Source organism: Nesoenas mayeri (genome assembly GCF_963082525.1).
Source record: "Nesoenas mayeri genome assembly, chromosome: Z".
In the NCBI taxonomy this organism is placed as follows: domain Eukaryota; kingdom Metazoa; phylum Chordata; class Aves; order Columbiformes; family Columbidae; genus Nesoenas; species Nesoenas mayeri.
The window spans coordinates 26,724,285-26,746,617 of NC_137542.1; the positions used below are offsets into that span (position 1 = coordinate 26,724,285).

General features: G+C 38.3%; 1 protein-coding gene across 1 annotated transcript in view; it reads left to right on the forward strand.

The window, feature by feature from the left end:
* Nucleotides 1-809: 809 nt before the first annotated feature.
* Nucleotides 810-22,333, forward strand: part of AOPEP (aminopeptidase O (putative)) — a gene marked incomplete at its 3' end in the record, with an annotated part of 171,240 nt that continues 149,716 nt past the window's right edge. The window contains 4 exon segments of the mRNA XM_080362763.1: nucleotides 810-2,045; nucleotides 9,436-9,602; nucleotides 17,260-17,410; nucleotides 21,644-21,892. Coding sequence (XP_080218889.1) covers nucleotides 1,243-2,045; nucleotides 9,436-9,602; nucleotides 17,260-17,410; nucleotides 21,644-21,892 — 1,370 coding nt within the window. The 5' untranslated portion in view covers nucleotides 810-1,242.

Below are 22,333 nucleotides of genomic sequence, written 5' to 3' on the forward strand. Positions count from 1 at the left end.
GTGATGAGGCTGTGAAACTGCAACACGGTGTCATGATGAAATAACCTGTTTGCTTAAGGCACTTAAAAACTAGTCTTGGCTTTCTATCATGAAAGTCTCAGTGAACTGGCAGGGAGAGGACTGCACATCTTAACAGTTGTTTCTTCCTCTGATTTCTGTTTCTAGTCTAGAAAATAGACAAAAAGGACTTAAGTGAGCTAAAAGTGCATGACTTTAGCTTAATGGTCATCACAAAACAGAATGCATGCCAGTTAAACTTCTGTGACTAAATTCTGCCTGCTCTTCCAACAAATCCTGATGCATTTTAATATTTTATTCATTTTGTGGGTATTTGCAGATTTTTCCAGTGGGAAGACCTTTTGTTTTCTGTAAGATGTTATTATCCTGAGTGTTAATGGATTTCCAGCTATTAAGAAGTAATCATATACATTAAGTATTTAACTATAAATTTGAAAAATCTTAATGAGCAATCTCAAAGGAATACTTGGAATGCACTCCTAGTAAACTGGCTCATTTTCTTGTAATTTAGTAGAAGGGCTGATAGAAGAGCAGTTGTAATGTGGAAAGTATATTAAACCCTGGAGATACACTATATATCTTAAAATATCACTTTAAAACTTGAAGGCGTATGAGGTGATTTAGGCTTACTTTTGTAACTTAGAATCACAGTAGAAGAATGATTGCTATCTTTTGAGGTAATGCATTTGAAATAAATACAGCAACCTTAAAAACAAACAGCGCAGAGATAAATTAAATTAGACGTTCCACTACTATATATCTTTTCTAAAGGATTATTGTGGGTGAAGAGATTAAATGGGAGGCCTATAGTAAAATATGTTTCTTTGAGTTTATAAAAGCTGTTTAGAACTATTTTCATTTGAGATCTCTGAAAAATAATGCCAGTGGTTCTTGAAATCCAATCCTGAAGCAACTAGCTTGATGACATTCTGTGGAGACACAACCACCCTTTGGCTGTACTATTCTTCCTAATGACAACTGGACTTTAAATGACTTTTAGATATAGTGCATTTCAGAAACAGTTGTAAAATTACTATCTGATTTTTATTTTTTTTTTTTTCTACAGAGTGTAAGGAGTGGAGGAGCTGGAATTAATTTCAATAGTATAATATTAATTAAAAATATTTTTGGCACTGGGAGGCTGAAGATCCTTGTTTTTTATGGAGACATCATATTTAAGAAATGTCTGAGGCTTCGTAGAACTGTTGCCCAATAGACTGGAACATGGAGACACAGCTAGACCCCATGAAGGATGACTTGCCCTTAATGGCCAACACTAGCCACATGCTTGTAAAGCACTATGTGTTGGACTTGGATGTGGATTTTAAAAGTAAAGTTATTGAAGGCATCATAGTTTTATTCTTTGAGACTGGGAGCCGGTACAGGAAAACCAGCAGTACTGGCGAAGAGAGCTGCCAGCCACAGTTTGATGTAGCCTGTAAAATGAGAGCATCTGAACTTTGCCACATTCCTGTGACAAATGTGAGTGCCTGTTCATCTAAAATGGAATGTAATGATTTTGCTGCCTGTGGTAAAGGTGAAGATACTTCTGATAAAAGTTGTAACCATAGCAACAAGGAACAGGCTTCTGGGATTTCTAGTTTAAAGAACTGCTGTGACATAGAGAATCACGGGAATAAGGATTTTCTGCTGATTTTGGACTGCTGTGATTTATCCGTGCTAAAGGTTGAGGAGGTAGATGTTGCTGCTGTGTCAGGCACTGAAAAATTCACAACGTCTGCCAAGCTAACTGATGCTTCAAAGGAGATGGGAAATCTCAGGAATCAGATTGTACATGAACTTGTGACTTTACCTGCGGATCGCTGGAAAGAACAGCTATACTATTTTAGTTGCTGCAGCAAAGCACCTGGCTGTGGAGAGCTTCTCTTTACTACTAGCACTTGGAGCCTGGAGATAAGGAAATCAGGAATTCAGACTCCAACAGACTTTCCTCATGCAATAAGAATATGGTACAAAACCAAACCTGAGGGAAAATCAGTTACATGGACTACAGACCAGAGTGGCAGGTATGTAACTATTAGCTGAAAGCTTTGCATGCATTGATTTTAAACATAGGTGCAAGAATGCAGAATTGTGTAATGCTGAGCAACTGTGTGGGCATTGTCTTCCATTGTTTTCATTTAATCAATGGTTTGAATCCTTTTGCTGTCCTGTATGAGAACAGACAAACTCTCTGCTCAAGAAACCCCAGTGAATGGACTTGGAGACCTCAGGCCTAAGAGGTGGCGTTTGCTTATTTGGAGTGGGAGTAAATAGTTATGTATGAGAATACGTGTGTGCAGGGAATAGGGAATAATTACTTAGGGAGAGAGGAGTTAGGTATGCCTGACAGGTTATTTTCAACTTAATACTTCGTGTTCTTTTTTGTTCCTGGCTTACACAGCCGATCATACAGCACAAAGATCAGTATACGTATTTTTCATAGAACTGCTTTACAACTAGTCTTTTATCAATATTTTAATAAGTTTACAGATGCAGTCTTTTCCTGTTTAGTCTCTCATAATCAACTTTAAAAATCTCCTTTATCTGTTATGTAAAGTACATTGATAATAGCAAATGAACTGTGAGTTGAAACTGCAAGAAGAATTGGCATTTAATTTAGAATTTGTGAAATTACACAGTATTGTACAGAAAAGTCAAGATAAGCTGTTTATAGGAGGGAAACTATAATCCACTCTTGACTTCTACAACTGTAGCTGTTTTACTTGAATGTTCAAAGCTGTATTTTAATGGTTATTAGTTCTTTATGATACCTAAAAAACAGGAACAAATTTGGAAAATGAGGAAGAAATTTGGCCTAATTTAATACTTAGTTTTCATTCCCAAACTAGAGCTATATGGTTACCTTTCATTTCAGTTATGCTAACAGAAATTAACATTCTTCTCCCTGCATCTATCTGCATCTTCATTAGAGAGGAAAATGAGGCCTTTTAATTGTACAACTGGTAGTTAGGTAATTCCACTGCTAAACCATGATTTGCATCAAGTCCAGGAATGTCTCATTCATATTCATTACCTCATCCCCTTCCTCCTCCCATCTTCACTCCTCAATAAGTTGGTTTTGGTATGAGTTTAGGAAATTTAACTCAATATAGTGTCTTTAGTTTTGAAAATTCTGAACTTTGGTTACCTGCAAAGGTAGGGCAATTGCCTATGATCACACTTATCTCTGTCTACCTGCCCCTTACCAAAGTCTTTGAGTCTGTTAGGAACACTCAGCTGGTATAGGGCTCCTCCTCTGTGTGTTGGCTGTGTTTTAAGCATTAGAAGGTTTCTTTTAAGCATCTAAGTCACTAATGTCTTTTAGTTTTGACTCTTTTTCTCTGTCAGTGCAAAGCATTGATCTCGCTTTAGAGAAGTTTAATGGCCGTTGTATGGAAACACGTGGAATTTTATGTACCAGTAATGAAACAGGAAAAGATGGCTTGACATGAGTTAGGAAGTCTGATGGTAGGAAATAGTCTCAAGCTGGTTTATTTTAAGCCTTTTGTAGGGTATTCCATAAATTGATGCCTGTCAGAAAATAAGTTTTCATACAATAGTCATTAGAAGCTCTCTTGCTGCATTTTTAAAAATCAAATTCTGTATGTGATGAACCCATAAATATAGTGGTAAAGCTCTTTGTGCAAAACACTGTCATATTTTTCCTTCCCTTTCTTAAAAGCAAACCTATTGAAATGTATGGGAGAAGTGCTATTATGTTATGTTCTCATAGGGAAATTCTTGAACTTGTTCCAAATTACGCATATGGTATAATCCTTTCCTAGAGGAGTCTATAATTTATGGTTTTAACTCCAAAGAAAAGTGAAGTGAATAACAACATAGGAGCATTGTGTGGCCACTTCCAATGTATTTCCTCCAATGTAACACTGGTACAATGTTATGAAATTTAATCCATGCACTATTTTATAAAGACTTCCATTTGTTTTGTTTTAAACAATGATGTATTATAATACCAAAAAAAAAAAAAAAAGGGTTAAACCAAAGTTTTGTAGGATGAGTTTAGGCAGGTTGAGTCTAGCAGCAGCCTACGAAGATGATTAGGGGTCTGGAGCATCTTTTTTATGAGGAGAGACCGAGAGAGCTGGGTCTGTTCAGTCTGGGGAAGAGAAGGCTGAGAGGGGATCTCATAAATCTTTATCTTAAGAGTGAGTGTCAAGAGGATGGGACCAGACCCCTTTTAGTGATGCCCAATGACAGGATGAGGGGCAAAGCTCATAGACTGAAGCACAAGAGGTTCCATCTAAACATGAGGAGAAACTTCTTTAACTTGAGGGTGCCAGAGCCCTGGACCAGGCTGCCCAGAGAGGTTGTGGAGTCTCCTTCTCTGGAGACATTCAAAACCCACCTGTATACATTCCTGTGTGATCTACTCTGGTGAACCTGGTTTAGCAACTGGGCCAGAGGTCCCTTCCAACCCAACCATTCTGTGATTCTGTATGTGTATACAAACCTGATGTTAGCACAGCAGGGCACACTTCTGTTTTCTGTAGAGAAACTGAACACCTGGAATTTCAACATATCCCTGTTTGGGCTTTTGATACTAGAAAACACATGAATCATCAGAAGGAAGGTTTTCTTTAGCCTTAGAACATGTTTTTAATAACATGGTTTTTTTGTGGTCTTTATGCAGAAGTCTTAAAAAGGGGCGAAAAAAGAGGAATAGAGTATGTGTGGGTATGCATTTATTTTTTCAAGTTGAGCCCTACATATCGGATATACAGAAAAGGAAAAATTCTAGGAAGTAAAAGGCGTGTGCTCTGTGTTTGTATTTCCTGTCTCCAAGGTGTATTAGCAATACAGAGTCAACCGCAGAGCTGTGTGGTTCTAATGAAGAGAGGGAAGAAGGCAGAGCTAAAAAGGAATGAGGAAGAGGCTTACCAAAGTACAGTGGATACACTCTAGACCTCTCTAAACCTGGACGCTGGTTCCTTCCTCCACTGGTATGATGGCATAGGTGGTGTGTACAGCTGGATGATAAGGCATATTAGGGAGCTAATGTAACTGAAAATAAGCAGTGCGGAAGGGCATGTTGTTTGGAATATGCTACTGAGGTTAGTTTGGAAGGCGGAGTTATCTGTTTTCACTGGTAATAAGACTTTTGTGCCAATGTAACACTGTGTTTGTAGCCTTTATGGAGTTTGAGGCATCCAGTGAATTTGCATAATACGTTTGATATTTTCAAATCAAAATTTTTGCAGGGTAGAAATGGGAAAAATGGGTCAGATTTTCAGAGTTTAAAACTGCAAATTAGAGAATATGTCCTGAAAATAGATGTCCTGTGCCTACAGCACAGGACAGAGGAGGGTCATGCTGTGCACTACCAGAGGCACTGCATACTGGAGTACAAGGGGCAAGCCTGATGGCACTCCTTCAGGAAGATGGAATGCGAAAGGCAAGTTTTTTCAGTAAAATGTGCCAATGAGAGGACCACACTAAACCAGAGCAGGCTGAGAATGAAATAGTGCTGTGAAAATAACATCCATATGAGCAATAAAGGTCGAAGTGTTTTCATTTTTGAATCTAAAATGGAGGTGAAAACACAGAAGATTAAAGAGCTGGTGATATGAGGAAAGAACGGTCAAACCAGCATGTGCGTGTTTGTGAATTGGCCAGTCAAGAAACCAAAACAACCTTTGATTTCAGAACAGAGCTGAGAAAGTCCAGCTGTATTGCAGTTCATATTAATAGGAAAACTGGTTTTGAAGACGGTGGCTTACAAGAGGTGGTATTTTTTTTCCTTCACTGCTGTGGCAATAGAGCAATTAGGAAATCTCCTGTTTATTCTGTCAATAGCCAGTTATTGCCAGTCTTTACTACCATTTACACAGGACCTATAGCTATAAAATTACCTTTTGTTTAAATGCAGTCAGGTGATAGTTCCTAAGGTGTTACAGATGTAGTAATGAAAGTTGTATATGGAGTGGAATTCAGAATCATGAATCACAGAATCACAGTGTGTTAGGGATTGGAAGGGACCTCAAAAGATCACCTAGTCCAATCCCCCTGCCAGAGCAGGAACACCTAGATGAGGTTACACAGGAAGGTGCCCAGGCAGGTTTTGAATGTCTCCAGAGCAGGAGACTCCACAACCTCCCTGGGCAGCCTGTTCCAGTGCTTTGGCACCTTCACTGAGAAGAAGTTTCTTCTCATATTTAAGTGGAACCTCCTGTGTTCCAGTTTGTACCCATTGCCCCATGTCTTATCATTGGTTGTCATCAAGAAGAGACTGGATCCATCCTTGTGACACTCACCCTTTACATATTTATAAACATGAATGAGGTTGCCCCTCAGTGTCCTCTTCTCCAAGCTAAAGAGACCAAGCTCCCTCAGCCTTTCCTCATAAGGGAGATGCTCTACTCCATCATCTTTGTTGCCCTGCACTGGACTCTCTCCAGCAGTTCCCTGTCCTTCTTGAACTGAGAGGTCTAGAACTGGACACAATATTCCAGTGAAAGAATAAAAGATTAAATAATGAGTTCACCTCATAAACACTCCTCTCTGAAGCAGGAGACTGTTCAGTGTTAGGTGACATCTTAGTTGATGGCATGCTGTCAGTCAAGCCCCCAGGTGACCTTGCTATGAATGTATTAATATCTAATTAAAAGCTGACGTAATTGCTGCTCTTTTATTAATAGTTTCCTCTCAAAGTTTAGAGCTTTTCTTAGAAGAATTTGACATATTTGAATCCACTTTGATTTGAAATAATGACATTAATAAGTGTACCTGGGCAAAAATGGTATTAAAATGGGTGAGGAGTGGAAAGGAGGGTTAGTTTTGAAGAAAAGATTCTGTATTTGAGCAGTCTTTCTCCACTTTTCTAACTGCCTTTCTGCTTGGGCCTTAGTTGTACAGACTTATGACATGCCTGTGCTTTTTTTTGGAATTTAAATATTTTAGGAAAAAAAGTTATGTAACATGTATGATTTCTCGTAATGAAAGCCTTCCTAGTCCAATGTGAAGTCCAAGGTGCTGGACTAGAAGGCTTGATACAAAGCCTTTAAAGGCAGCTTGAACTAGTACTAGCACTAAGCAGATCTGTTCACTGTGTTTCATTTTCCTCATCTGCAAAACAGTATTGATATTATTTGTAAAATACTTCGTGATGTGCAGGTAAAAGGTGCTCTTGGAGAACAAGATGACGTTAGTGGTCTCTTCAGTGTCTGTTCCCTTTTATGTTTCTCTTGTGTTGGACACAGTGTTGCAACTTCCTGCTCAGTGCTGTTCTGCCAGCCCATTTTCTCAGTCATTGTGATGTTTTCTTCTAAAATTTCTTCAGGATGTGGAAATCCCTTAAGACTGGGTTGTACCAATGGCACCCAGCAACACAGCCTTTGTAAATACATGGTAAACCATTAGTAAAATATATGTATCAGCAGTCATGAATTTCACCTTTCCTCTCATTCCTATAAACCCTACTAGGATCTCTTTTTATAATCCTGTATATTTTGATTAAGTTTTCATGAATGAGGAAGCATCCTTTCTTTCCAGTTGCCTCCCAGCTCATGTATGTTTTAGGGTAAATATGTCCAGCATCTCTTGTTTAGCGCTATAAGGAGGAATCTGAACCTCCTAGGAGGTGAAAAAGCAAAAGCAAGCTCTTTTTCTTATGAGCTCACTGCCATGTGCTGTTTCTTTTTCAGAGAGAAAACCCAGTTATTTTATGTGTATCAGAATTGGTTACAGTTTCAGTTTTAGATTAATGCCAAAGCAGTAAAAGCTGATTAAAGATTTATACAAATTAGTGGTCTTTTACATTTAGCTGTGCTTTGTGTTTTACTGGGTAAAAGATAACCAGTTGCCTTTCTCACCACTGCCGTTATCTATTGAGCTTCACTGGACATTTATGTCCTAGTCTGTTCACTCTGATACATGGAAGGGGGAACCAGATTATTTTCTTTTTCCATTTGTATGCATTAACAATACACATACTTAAACAGTAGTTTCCTTCCTTGTTTTACTGAGTCATCAGTTGGCTTGCATTAGTTAAGCCACAGTGACTAGACTATGCCATGGACAGCCCTAGATCCAGCAGCACAGATAGCACTTTTGACAAGAGGGCAAAAATAGCTTCAGAATATTTTTCATCTGTGGCTGTCAGTATCTCCAAGTTCTTTCTCTCTGTGTAGTTTAGAGTTGGCTTTAGAAAAGAAATAAGTTGGATGGCAGAGCTCTTTGGAGGGGACTAAAAAAGATGCTCAGATCTTAGCCATTGCAAAATAGATTTTGTTCTAACAATGTGTCTCCTATTTTCCAGAGTGTTTTGATGATTTTTAAACTCAAGTGATGAAAGATACTGATCAGAATATTTTTGGCCTCAAGCATTCATGAAATAATGTGTTGTGCTCCTAGAATATTGGCTTTAAATATCACAGGATTTTAAAAACTCAGTTCAGTGAAGAGGTGCTTTTAAGATTTTCTTTCTTTAGGTGGATAAACACACTGAATGCATTTGTTTTACATAATTTATATTTGAAAACTTAGCTTTTTTAAGCTAAGGGGTGGTGCTATTCAAGTACTAGGAATTAAGATAGGACTGCAAAATGCAACAAAAGCATTGCAAACCAAGAATTGTGACATCTGTGCACCAGCAATAGTGAGCTAGAAGAAGTTAATGAAAGGCCTTGTTACCTTCCCAGCTGTGGCTAAACTGCTAAAAAGAAATCGGGTATCATGAAATATTGCAGGTGAAATTAGAAAGGTGCATTAGATAAAGAGGCTGCTTAGTAGAGCAGTACTGCAGGGAAGATTGCCGAGTGAAAAGCAAGAAGGAGGCTGAGGCTGATAGCAAAGACATGCTTTCTTTTCATTATATGCCCTGTGGTTGACATCCTGAAAGGAGGCTGAGCTAGCATGAATTACCTTACTGGAAGAAGAAATGTAAAAATACAAAGTTTTAGTGAGACTTGGGCTGATTAAGGCTCCAGACTAGATTGAGTGCTCTGAGTTTGGTTGAGCCTCCAGTCTGTATAGAGAGAGGGATTAATGATAATTAAAGCATTGCTATGGTGACAACAGGGAGGTGTCACAGGTGTTGGTGAAGCCCTGCAATGTCATCTTCAGAAGATATTCAGAAGCCGCCTTTGGTCTTACGGGTTCAGCTGAGAGCTATTGCATGAGACTGAAAGGCTCAAGCAGAAGCAGGATAGGAGAAGGATTTGATTTAATATTTTCTAGTTTTTGCGAAAGTTATTGTGGTGATCTTGCTTTTCTTCGTCATGCCTTAAATGACTTAGATTGTACTTTGATTGGTTCATGTCAGAGAGATTTGAAACCTACATAACTGAGGCTAAAAAAACCCCACTTGGAACAGCAGTAGATTTGAATTTTGACAGAAAACTGAATTCAGTCTTTCTAATTGTAACTCCACCTTCAATCTCTTTTCCTTCCATCTAGGCCATGTGTTTATACGATGGGATCGCCAATAAACAACAGAGCGCTTTTCCCATGCCAAGAACCACCTGTTGCCTTGTCAACATGGCAAGCTTCAGTTCGAACAGCTGCAGGCTTTGTTGTGTTAATGAGCGGTGAAAACTCAGCAGAACCAATCCAGCTTCATGAAGGTGAAATATGAAATGTTTTCTGTAGCAAAATATTTTCAATAATTTTATAATTAGAAATATAGCTTAGTAAATATATGATTGTTGAAATCATTTAGTTCCTAGCCTTAAAGGCACTTACATGTCTACCTGTAGTCTCTGTGTCATTCTATGGAAAAGTTAGCTGCTCAAGGCCTCAGGAGAGCGTAGTATGAATCCAAGCCATCTGCATTTCACTGTGTTACATCTACTTACTTTTTTCTGTGTTTTTATTCATTTTACTTTTTCCCAAACCTAGACCTCCTTTGTCATAAATTTGCTTTGTTTTAGTTACTCTGCAATTGAATGTTTCATAGGTGAAGTACCTTATCAGGCTCTTGTCAACTTCGGACCTTGGTAGAAAATTACCTTTCAGTTTTAGTTCTCCAGTCCAAGTGTAGCTCAGCATGGCACTGATTAGAAGCAGTCATTGTATTATGTCTCTTTACTGAAATATATGGAATAGATTAAGAATCTGAGGTCAGTTCCCTGAAAATCATGCGCTTTGTTTGTTTTGTTTGTTTGTTTGTTTTTTGGCATTGGTAAATCATACCTTGTGCAACAGTAAGCGAGCAAGTATTTTTCTCCTGTGTTTGTTATGCTTTATTGTCTAAACCTATGTCTGCACAGACAGGGAAGTTTGTAAGGCAGTTCTGGACATGATAATACAAAATACTTCTCGCTCCCATTAGTTTTGAGGTAGTCTGTCAAACAGGATCTATATTTCCCAGTGTAACTAGTTGGGGTAAAATTAGCATACAGAAAAAGGGTAGAATCTTTCTTCTGTTCCCCTTTAAAGAGGCAAGCTTATTCTTGAGGGAAAAAAAAAAGGAAAAAAAGTGTCCTGCATTTGAGAACCATCAGTTAATCCATTTGCATGGAATTGTCTGGTTAATTTTAGCCTGTGTGGAGCCTGTTTCAAGCCTCATCTCTGCTGTTGAACATGGAAAACTGCCACGATGAGCTGCTCAGCTCACTTGGACAATAATACTTTCCTGTCTCGGCAACAAGAAAGCAAGCATGCTCTTGACTTCAGACTAGGAGAGCAGCTCCGCCATCATTGTTTAATTAGTTTAATCCACACCTAGACCTTGCTAATGAGTTGTTGCCTGTCTGCACCTCAGTGGTGGCTATGTGGTCTGAAATATTAAGAGCAAGAAGGATGCTTTTGTGAATTTCTAGACATATAAACCTTAGAAAACTATTCAGGCAGTAAAAATTGGCACAGATCAGTTAAAACTGATACTCTCTTAGACCAATTAGCTAGTCGAAAAGGCTGTATTGTGAAAGAATTATTTCCTCATTAACATTGTTTTGTCACTCTAGTTTGAAAAAAAAAGAATAAAGAAAAAAATCAGTTGTGGGGAAAGGCATTTAAAAAATACTATTAATGGAGTGTTGAGAATAGTATGAGGCTACCGTATTGTTAATGGTAGCACTGGGACTTGGTCACATGAAGTCAACGTTGTTACCCTGTGGAGAACACAAGGGACTTTTGTTTAAATCCTTGTCATTGTTGCAGTGGGTCATTTTTTGTTGGTAATTCATATATCAGCTTAAAGCTTTGTTTGTTTTGGTTTTGTGGTGTGTGTGGTGTGGAGTTATTTTGGTGTTTGTTTTGGTTTTGTTTGTTGCTGTGCAGGTTTTTGTGTGTGTTTGTCTGTCTTAATTTTCCAAAGGCTAACTCAGTATATTTCCTTCCCTAAGAACTCTGAGAGAAAGAAATACTGTAAGAAGTCTTTAATGGAAAGGCCAGTACAGAGGAAATGACTCATTTTAGCTTCACTGTGCTAATGAAGTGCTGAGTGAAAAGAGTAAAGTGAACTGGGAAGAACCAACTGTACCATAAAAGCCGTCTCCTCTAGGAGCCATGTGACAATGGCAAAGTTTCGTGCTGAACTTTACTGAACTGAAGCAGCAGGAGGACCCTACTACACTTCTGTCCTTACAGTTTTCCTTCTGCATCTCCACAAGATTGAATTCCCAAGAGCGTGGAAGATTTTGCTTATTTCCAGATATATGTGAAACACACAATTATTTACGCTAGTTTTGATAGTGTGATGCAAAGGTGTTGGTTTTCTTTAAAGGTAGTAGGCATTGTGCTCCAGTACTTCTCAAAGACTCAATAATGGCTGAGACACTCATTATCTTGATGCTTACATAGAGTTTCAAATGAGAAATCGGTTTTAGAGAGCTGTTTGAAGTTGCAAAAATGTACAAAACAGATACAGAGGAAAGAAGGGAAAGGAGCAGTATTGTGAAGAATGAATTATTTGAAAACCAAAACGAACCCAAGGCTCAAGTGCTAGTCTGAAGCCTTAAATAATTTCTTAAAGAATTTAGGAATACAAATTCATTAGTTTAATTAGTAGGACTTTTATGAGTTAAAAAGTACAAAATTGTCTGTAGTGTTAAATATCTTGTCCCACATAGAAGTTGTTAGGCAATTATGCAGGGCATATGAAATCTATCTAACTTAAAATTTTGTCTTTATGTTTTTAAAACACACTCAAAAGCCTTTCAGGGTAGCTTCAATGAAAACAACTTTTCTTTGTCAAATTATTTACATACATTATGGTATTGCTGTGCTGCATATGTATAAAATCATACATAACTGGCCAAACACAAAAATATATTTTTAAAAATGGAGTTTCTCAGAAAGAATAAGCATTTTGGCAAGCAGTTGTGGATTAATTTATTCTGAAGAGAATTACAAGTTAGCTGAATATCTTTTTCTTTTAAAAGTCATATTTATAATGTGTACAGACAGATAATAGAACAGCAGGCAAGGATGATACCTTCATGCTTTTAAACAGAGATCTACATTCTGCTTCACAGACCTACATGTCTAGATGTGTGGATGCTGTGATCCAGGGCATAGCTACACACAGCTCACATGCCCAGATTCCTCATTTTGCACTTGTATTTGCAGGTTTTGGTAATAGTGTACTTCTGCCTGTAGGTTCCATTTTTGCATTCTCTCTTCTACAAAACTATGGCACATCCTGTCATTTGAAATAAAGTTAGGCCACATTTGTTTAAAAATACTGATATGTCACTTACTCAAGTATAAATGATAACTATTCAAGTATGACCTAAAAGTGCTTAAAATACCATGCATTCTTTCTGGAGTACTTAGAGAACAAAAATCTATCAGAAAAATGCAATTGACCATGTCATTTGGGAGAATATTTTACAGGAGCATGAAGTATGCGTGTGCGCGCGTGTATGGTGAACCATTTAACCTTTGGATTCACTTTTCAAGGCTTGTCAGTTTTACTTTCCTTCAGCATGTTGCTGTAACACATAGAAGGTGCAAATATATATAGTCACAAACACCGTTTGTTTTAGTTCATGTTCAACAAGTAGATACTCAGCCATTAAGTGTGAAACCGATTGGCTTGCTTTTCATGTGTTTACTCTACCCTTATGTAGTCTTGTTTTGCCATCTCTGATTCCAGGAGGAAGGTGTATTCTGCCATGGGGAGGAAACATGGTGCTAGAGAAGCCACTGCTGCTCTGTAGCTGGCAGCAACAACAGTTGCCTTTGTTTGTGTTCCTCTCACTTTTCACATGGCAAAACAAAGGAGTCTAGTACTTTTTTTGACTGATCTCCAACATCTATCAGGAGCCACAGCATGGGAGTTGACAGCTCATCACATGCTACTCATCCCTCCCAGCTAGTGTTGAACTAATGTTCCGGCAGGAATGTGAGGATGCTCTGTGGGAAATTACGGCTTTCAGATGAGAGCAAAGATCTCTGCAAGTTACAAGGAGTTTCAGAAAGACAGGGAGTTCTTAATCCTGGTGCTCCAGCCAAATAGTCATTTTGGAATAACTGCTTATTTAGCTGTAGTTTTGTATATTAGAGCTAGCTCTTACTTTGTATATCAAATGCTGTGTGGGACTGTCTCTTTTGTTCTTAGAGGTAACTGAGTTTTGCCTTTCTTTAGTAAATCATGGACACAATCTGTATTTTGTGGTGTTTATATTTGTGTTAGTGCAAAGTATTTGAGGGAAAATGCATTAATAACTAAAAAATACTCTTAATCTTCTTGCATCTAACATTAACAGATGGTGACTCTCAGGTGTTCCCTTACTTATAATGGACTCCACAGATTCAAACAATCTTAGTGGTTTCAAAGACAGATAAATGCATTAAAAATTCTAGGAAATAATTACATCATGCATCATTATTATTTTAAGTAGAAGAAATAAATGGCCTTTAAATTGGTCTTTTGCACAATTATAAATAGATTATAACTTTCAACACTTTTAAAATATAGTCCTAAATTTTGCATGGGATGTTTTTAGTTATACCTTATAGAATAGGTGATTGTTGTTACACGGTTTGCACAGTTATGACACATTTGCTTTACAGAACTGAAAAAAAAAAAGTTTTTTAAATAAATACTTTCAAAATTACTTGTAGAAAAAATATTTTGAAAGTATTATAATTGCCTAAAATAATTATGTGTCGGAATCAAGTTGCTTTTAAATTAATTTTGGTTTTAAGGAGGAGCATTACACATAAAAGGACAGGGGTGCTCTCCCTCAGTTTTTCCCATAGACTAAGGCCAGCCTAGTCTCCTGTTTTTCCTAAAATGTCCTTGCTTAGTCAGAAAATGTTTTTGTGGTACAGAGCGCTGATTTTGGTCAAGCAAGCCGACTCCCCGTTTGAGCGGCACTGTTTTCTCTTACCCTAGAGGTGGTGCTGTCTCCACAGCAGCTCCTGGCAAGCCCAGGGCACCCTGGGGAAGGGGAGAGCAGGGAAAAGGGGAGCTTGTGATACCAGTCTGTGCCCTGGGATACATCTGAGGTTACTGATGGAGGAAAACAAAACAAAGCTCACTGACCTGAAGAAAGTTAAAGAAAGGCAGTGAAGCTATGGGAGAAAGGAGCAGGTTGTGAGCCAGTCTTACCAGTAGTGAGAGGAGAAGACCTGAGATAAATGAGGGTTAGACTGTTTGAAACTGTATTTCACTGTAATTGCTGTAGAGAAGTCTTGCCTGCATAAAGACCGTTTCAGTCACTGATCAGTGAACACACTGCAGAGACAACTCAATTGTCGTGCCAGCACACATGATTTCAGTTGTTCAAGACAAAACATCTGTAGGATAAATATATATTTTTCCTACACAGTTCTAGAGTATGAATGGAGAAGGCATCTAAAAGCCCTGCAGGATATGGGTTCAGCCCCAGTTAGGTGTGTAAAGATAGAATAGATCTTGGATCCTGTTCTTGGAGTATCCAGAGTTTGCATGGTCTCTCTAATGCCTGCACAATAGAAGGGGCTTGGAAAAATACAAGGATCTGTATGTTAGCTGCCTTTTTTTTTTTCCCCCCCTCTCTTTTTTAGGGGGGAAATCCTAATTTAGATAAATCTTAAAACAAAGAGAAAGAAAAACTGTCTTTGGCATCTTCACCCTTTTGCAAGGTTTGCTCCAGCTCTAAATAGCATGTGTTGGTTGCTAATTCACATACATTTCTGAATGCAGTACATGCTGTTCTTCTCTCCAGACCACTAAACTGATTCCCCATTCATTTCAAGATTCTATTGAAATTACCCTTATTTTTTAAAAAAACCCTATGGCCTTGCTTGCTCCAGCCTGTCCTGCTAAACTTGTTTCTCCCTGTAACCCTCTCTGCTCCCTCTGTTCACATGACACAGGCCAACACCCTTTCCTTTCAGACAATCTCCTCACTGTTGTGAGAGCTTTTCCCTTTACACCTCCTGCCCTCTGGAACAGTTTTCTGTGACTGTCTTTTGACTTCCACACTTGTTTTAGAACTTGGTTGAGAACACATTACTGTTTTTCCATTATGATTTTTCAAATTTTCACTCTTCCTCTGGCGTTACTTAACTCTTAAGGTTTTACAACTCACATAACTGCATGGAGCATTTTGTAATGCTTTGTATATAACATGCTACACAATGTATTGTAGACCACCTATGGGCCTTCTCTGATATGCATTTAAGTCAATGGTAAAGCGTCCATTATCTTCAGGGTTTGCAGGCTTGGGCCTTTGGCAGTTTATATCAATGAAACTGCCTACATCAGGAGTTTGGTATTTCAGAATAATAAATTGTTTCTGTCCTGAGTGACCTCTTTCTCTCAAGGTGGCATTCACTTGCCTTGGCTCATTTGTAGCTTTGGTAAGTTAATAAAAAAACAGGAGGAGAGGGAGGGAATTTGGCAAAGCAGTTATCCTCTTTGTTCCTAATGTGTTTGGAGCAAATACATTCTTTCTGCTCACATACTGACAAGAGATTAGGAAAATTACAGAAGTAATACATACTCATCTGACAATAAAGTCAAAAGATTTTTGATGCTAGTGGTGGATTTTGCCAAAAGTGGAATGGAGTGAAGCAGTGTAAGTGGTTGCTAGTGCATCTATGAGACAGGGGCTTTATCTGCCTCTTACAAGACTACACAAAATCCTTCCTTTGGACAGCTTGACCTTTTATGACCATTAAGGTAGGAAACTCAGAGGTGCTTTGCTGCAGCTTATTTCTTTTCCTCTGTGCATTATGTCCTCCTCTTGATTGTGGGCTTTTTCCCTTCTTTTCCATTTGACAGTGTTCCATAGCCCTGGTCAGAGTATTATTGCTAAATAAAAAGTATTATTGTTCTCTTAAAGTAACTGAAGTTTGTATGTTTCCACAGTTGCCACAGCTACAGTTATTTGCGTATGATTCAGCAGGTTGTAATGCATGCTATACTCTTTCCAAAAGTAATTAACTTATTGGTATGGCGTAGTAGCTGTATTTGTGACCATAAATGAGTACTTGAATGTGACCCTTAAGCTATACCCTTTTTAAAGGAACAAACAGAAAACCTAAGCAACATTTAGATTAATGAAAAGCATGCTGTCCTAAAACATCCTCCAGTTTATCCAAACCTGTTCATAGATACAGCCATCCTATAGTGTACTTTTTGTCTTCCAGCACTGTGTTCCCATAATGGTGAGATTTATCATCTTTTAACCTTCTAATAGACCCTCTAATCGTGTTTTAGCAGTACCTGCATTATCGTGACCAAATCATTGACTTAAGCAATATCCCATCTGATTCTAAGCTTTGATTTCTCACTGCCTGAATGGCACATCATGTACCTCAGCTTGTCAGGTCCAATTCACAAGCACTGGTGGTTTTTGTTAGAACTTGCCTGTCAATTTGGTTCTGTCCAGAACACAAAGACAATATTTTGTTCTGTGTGAGATAATACAGCTAAGACAAAATCATAAGGCCATTGATCCAGGGTTGAAAGAGTTAAATTTTAATCTTTTTTGTGTATGGATTTAAATATGGTATTAGATTTCATGTCTGATGCAATTCTTGGGCAGTAACAGTACAGTCATGTTAAGCTGCATTGATAACATCCTGCTTATGGATTATTTATGAATAGATAAAGACATCAGCAGACAGAAGGAAGTTTCAGGTGTAAGTAAGCAGTACTGAACACGTTTGTTACCTGTGACTGCTCTTACATGTCTCAGTGAAATTATTTTTCTTTCTTCAACAGAAATATTGGGATGCAAGGAGGGAGGTTTGGCTCAAAATTTCAAGTACATAAAAACATGAAGTATTCAACGTATGCTGTGATGGATGAGTCTGTACAGATGTTCTTTTTATTTACAGATATCTTGAGCTGGTACTACTATGTGACTATGCCAATGCCAGCATCCACCTTCACTATTGCTGTGGGGTGCTGGCAGGAAGTTAAACAGCAGTCCTTCACAGCTGCTATTCAGACGAAGTTTTCCTTGCCATCTTTACAAGCTGATTTCAGGTTGGTGTTCACAATATTGTTGAAAAATGAGATACATGGGTAGCATTTTGATTTACTTTATGGAATGTGAAAATGAGTCATAACAGTACAGGAACCAAAATAGAACTTGTTTAATCTGAACAGAAAAATCTTGACAGGAAAATAATTCCAAAGGTATTATTTCATGGGTAAGGGTGCGGTTCTTTTTCTGTGAAAACAAGCTGCTTAGTGAGCAATAGGGTTAATAAATCCAAGTGTCCTCTGGGTTTGGATCTTACATCTTGTGTCTCTTAATGCCCTGCTGTAGCAATACCAGGTTCTCCCGTGTTTCTCACAATGCCTGGCTGTTAAGATCTTTCATGCTACAATATTGCCTGCTCACCTGCTTTTTTCTTCCTGTCCTGTCCCATCCCAGAGGTAGAGCTGGCCTGTGCAGTGGTTTGCCTGGGATGATGTGTAGTGACTGTGTACATGAAAGACCTGTTGCAGTGGTCCCATAAAATACAGTTAAACCACTGATTCTTTTCAATAAAAAATACTCTGTTGTCTAGTACATGCAGTGCTTACTTAGCTGTCTTTCTCCAAACCTGTAGAAATATAATTATTTTGAATACATCTATTCTTCCTTCCAATCTGGTGAAAACTGCTCATTGAGTTTGAATTATTACAGAGCAATGGATGAGCAGAACAAAACTATATAGGCCTGCAAATGAGATTTGAAGCCAAAAATTAAGTCCCTGGAGAAGTACCACTTGCTTCCATGTGTATTCAGCATAGTTAGCAGAAGACTCAGACATGGCACTTTATTTCCTCACGTGTTACTCTCAGCTTTTCAAATTCATAGAGTTACAGAATCATAGAACAGCCTAGGTTGGAAGGGACCTTCAAAGATCATCTGGTCCAATCCTTCCTGGGAAAGGAAATGCAGATGCTGTTATCTAGCACCCATTGCCCCTTATCTTCTCCATGTGGCTCTTTGTGAGGAGAATGCCTCTACGCTCTTTGTAGATGCCCTTTCAGTACTGGAAAACTGTGAGTCTTCTCCCCTCTCTCTGCTCTCTCCCCTCTTTCCTCTTTCTTCCCTTTCTAGCTCTGTCAGTCTTTCTTCACAGAGCAGGTTCTCCAGCCCTTTGATCATTTTGGTTGCCCTCCTTTGGACCTTATCCAGTCTGTCTGTGTCTTTTTTCAATTGTGGGAACCAGAACTGGACACAGTATTTCAGGTGCAGCGCAACAAGCACTGCATAGTGGGGTGATCCTGTTTCTATCTCTGCTAGTAATGCCCTTGCAGATGCAGTCTTCATTGCTGCATCAGTGCAGTGCTGACTCATATTCAGCTTGTTGTCCACCAGGAGCCCTTGGGTCCCCCTAAGCAAGGCTGCTCCCTAAACACACAGGTCCTGGCCTGTGCTGGGCTCTTTGGTTATGTCATCCCAGCTGCAGTACTTTGCAATTGTCTTCATTGAACTGTGCACTGTTCTTGCTATCCCGTACTTCCCACCTGCCCAGCTCTCTCTAATAAGATTGTTCTCCCTTCTGATGGCTTCACCTCACTGGCCTCATTTGATCCTGTCAGCAAACCTGGTAAGGTGCTTTCAATCCCATCATCCAGGACATTTGTGAAGATGTTGAACAATGTGGGACCCAGCATCAGTCCTTGGAGAACTTGTGACAGGCTGCCAGCCTGAGTAAAAACCATTCATCATCACTCTCTGAGTGTGTCCTGTGAGACAATTTCATACCCATCTTACACACCACCCATCCAGTCCGTAGCCTACCAGTTTGTCCAGGAGAAGGCCGTGGGAAACGGTGATCTTTTGTGGAAGTCCAAACGAACAATATCCGCTATTCTCCCCACGTCAACAGAAAATGTTATTTTGTCATAGGTGATGATCAGGTTAGTCAGGCTGTATTTTTTCTGTTATGCATGTAGAAACTTAGGTGAAACAATACTTGCCTTTTAGATAGCTGTTTTGGGCTAATACTGTCTTAACATTAAGACAATGGAAGTCCTTCCTTTTTTGGTAAAACTAGTGAGACTTTGGAACTTGAGGATGTAATAGGGATTTCTTATTGGAATTTAAAATTAAGGGATTTTCATGGCTTGCAGCTTGGCGAGTTTGTTTTTTAAAAAATCTACTAAATCTTGATAGTAGGAATTTTTATATTTTATCCAAGATCAGTAAGACATGCCTATTCAAGCTTTAAAATAGTTTATAGGTTTGATAAGCTTTTAGAAATTATTTTATGTCTATTCCTCTACTATTTATATATTTATAATATGACTGCCTTTACACAGTAGATTTTCACTTTATACTCCTCTCTCATGTATAGCATGTTCAGTAATGGAATTCTTATTGATTTGGTGCAAGAGGTTATTCTGACAGAGTGTTGATAGAATAAATGAAAGCTATCATTTTCTGTATAACTTCTGAAGAAAGGGGAATGTTTTTGTAGCTTTTTGTGGAGAAAATTAGTGCAAGTTTTAATCAGTGTGATGGTCATTGGATGAGTTAACTGGCACAGGGAGTGTGATGTATCTGCAGCCATTGAGTTAATGACAGTGGAAGAAACAGAACTGATGCATTTCAGGGAAAAAAATTACAAAAACAGGTCCTCTGCAAGTGTCCTGTCCATTATGCATAGACAAAAAAGAAGAGCCTAAGTGTACAAGGTTGTTTTGCAGTTATTTGGGATGTAAAAATCTATGTCCTTAAAAATCTGCTATTATAGTTATATCTATTTAATCTTTATTTGAGAGTTAGCCCAACAGAGACTTCTTACTTATTTTAGTCTTTAAGACTAGGTAACCACGCAAACATTTGGCAGAGTAGCACACATTTCTAGAAAGGGTGTGAAATGGATAGAGAAGCAAATGTTAAGGTAGTATCTTAGATACAGTAATGGAGATAAGCTCTTGGGCAGCAGGAAAAGGAAGGATTTCTCAAAGAAGTTCAGCTGAAATATGTAATGTAATTTATGTCCAGGTGCCAGTGCATTTGACATAAGGAGACTGTATCAAAGGAAATGTTACGTGGGGCTAGGGTTTTAAGTAAGTTTCTTATCTCCTTGTGGTCGGGAAGGGCTTAGCAACTTTTGTAAGAGATAGGGTGCTTACCTTTCATGTTCTTGCCTAATCTTAACTCTGATAGTTAAATAAAAGTGACATTGTTTTAAAGCAGAAATATACTGGGTTAGACCACCCTTGGAAAAAAAATGTATAATGATGGATGTAGTTTCTTTGCATATGTGATCAATGAGATAGCTTAGGGTCCACTTCTTTCACAGAAAGAGTTACATAAGATGTTCAAGTGTTGGCACTTCAGCAAAATGAAGTATTTTTCTACGTATTACCATTTGGTTTAGTGTCAGCACTTGCCTGGATTGTGATCTTCCAAATATAAATCCTTTGGGTGATGCCAAGTGCAATAACAATAAGTGCTTTGCCTGTCCAGGCATAGTAGAACCAGCTTCCTTCAGTTGAAATTTCAAACCAAGGAGAGGCTCTGTGCTCTACAGAAGACATGCTAGCAGGTGAAAACATGAACCTGATTCCTGCTTAGATATGAGTCTATTTGGGCAGATAAATTGCTGTGAAGTTGTATGACTCAGTGTTTAGGAAGGACTTGATTTATTCCTCGTTCCTTCCAGCTACAGCTTTGAATATCCTGTAAAAGTAATGTACAAGTAAGCTTGATCCTAATGTGATATTTTCAAATGTCTACAGTGGCAAGCCTGAATTGATATCTACTGTTGTTTTTTACTTAAGAAAAAAATAAACTCATAAAAATTCTTGGAGAACTTCAGCAACAACGGAAAAAAAAAAACACAACCTGTTGAATTTCAGTCTAATTGCACTTATTATATTTGTGTTAATATGTACAAAATTATGTTTTCGTAGTCAAGTTTGAATAGGAATTCTCTGAGTAAATATTTTTGTATTGTTACTTAATTATCTTCATGTACATTTTTAGCACTTGTTCTTTTGATGCATACCTATTGCAAAACCAAGGTTTGACTAGTCATGTTTTTTTAGTTATAAGTAACTATATCAGTTCTACGCAGACACATATTAATTAGTGTTTTCACAGCACTGCACATGTGTGAACAGTGTGAGAATACAAATGACTTGGTTTTATGCAAACTATGTTTTATTCTGATGTTTAAAGAATATCCTCGTGTTAGCATACTCAATTGTGCACATTTGTGGCATCATATTTAACTTCTTTTGTTTGTTTGCTTTTGTTATTGTCAGGTGGCATGAAGAAATCTGTGGTCATGTGGAATATCCCTGCCGTTTCCAAAATCCTGCTGCCAGGTTGCAGGCAGTTATTCCGTATAGAGTCTTTGCTCCCTGGTGCCTGATGGAACACTGCGAAGAACATTTGCTTCAGCTCATTCCTCAGTGCCTCTCAGCTGCTTACACCACACTGGGTACCCACCCCTTTTCCAGGCTTGATGTTTTGATAGTTCCTTCCAACTTTTCCAGCCTGGGAATGGCTAGGTAAAGAAACTCCTTAAAATCTGTCTCATCTCTGGTATTTGGTTAGACTCCTTTCAGCAGCTAGTTAACAGTGTCAAATTGCTATCGATATAAAGGTGGTGTGATATTTTTCTTAAACCAAACTTTAAACTCTAGTTCTCGCTTCATGTAGGTAGGTTTGTTTCTATCCTTTGTGCTATCATCTTTAATTTTAGTTTTAACAGGGCCCAGGGAAGTAAAACATAAGTTCCTTAGACATGTGGGTCTGAATTTCCTCATTTGCCAAACTGAAGTTCTTTTATTGGTTCTAGTGATTTCAATACTCGATGCTGTTATCATTTTGTCCTGTTTTCTTTTGGCATTGATTTTACTGTTGTGTCTTGACAGAGCAAGAGCATGTTAAAATCCAGATCCAAAGTAATTTGTAAGCCTTTTGTGATTTATGAGTTTCTGGTCAAAACT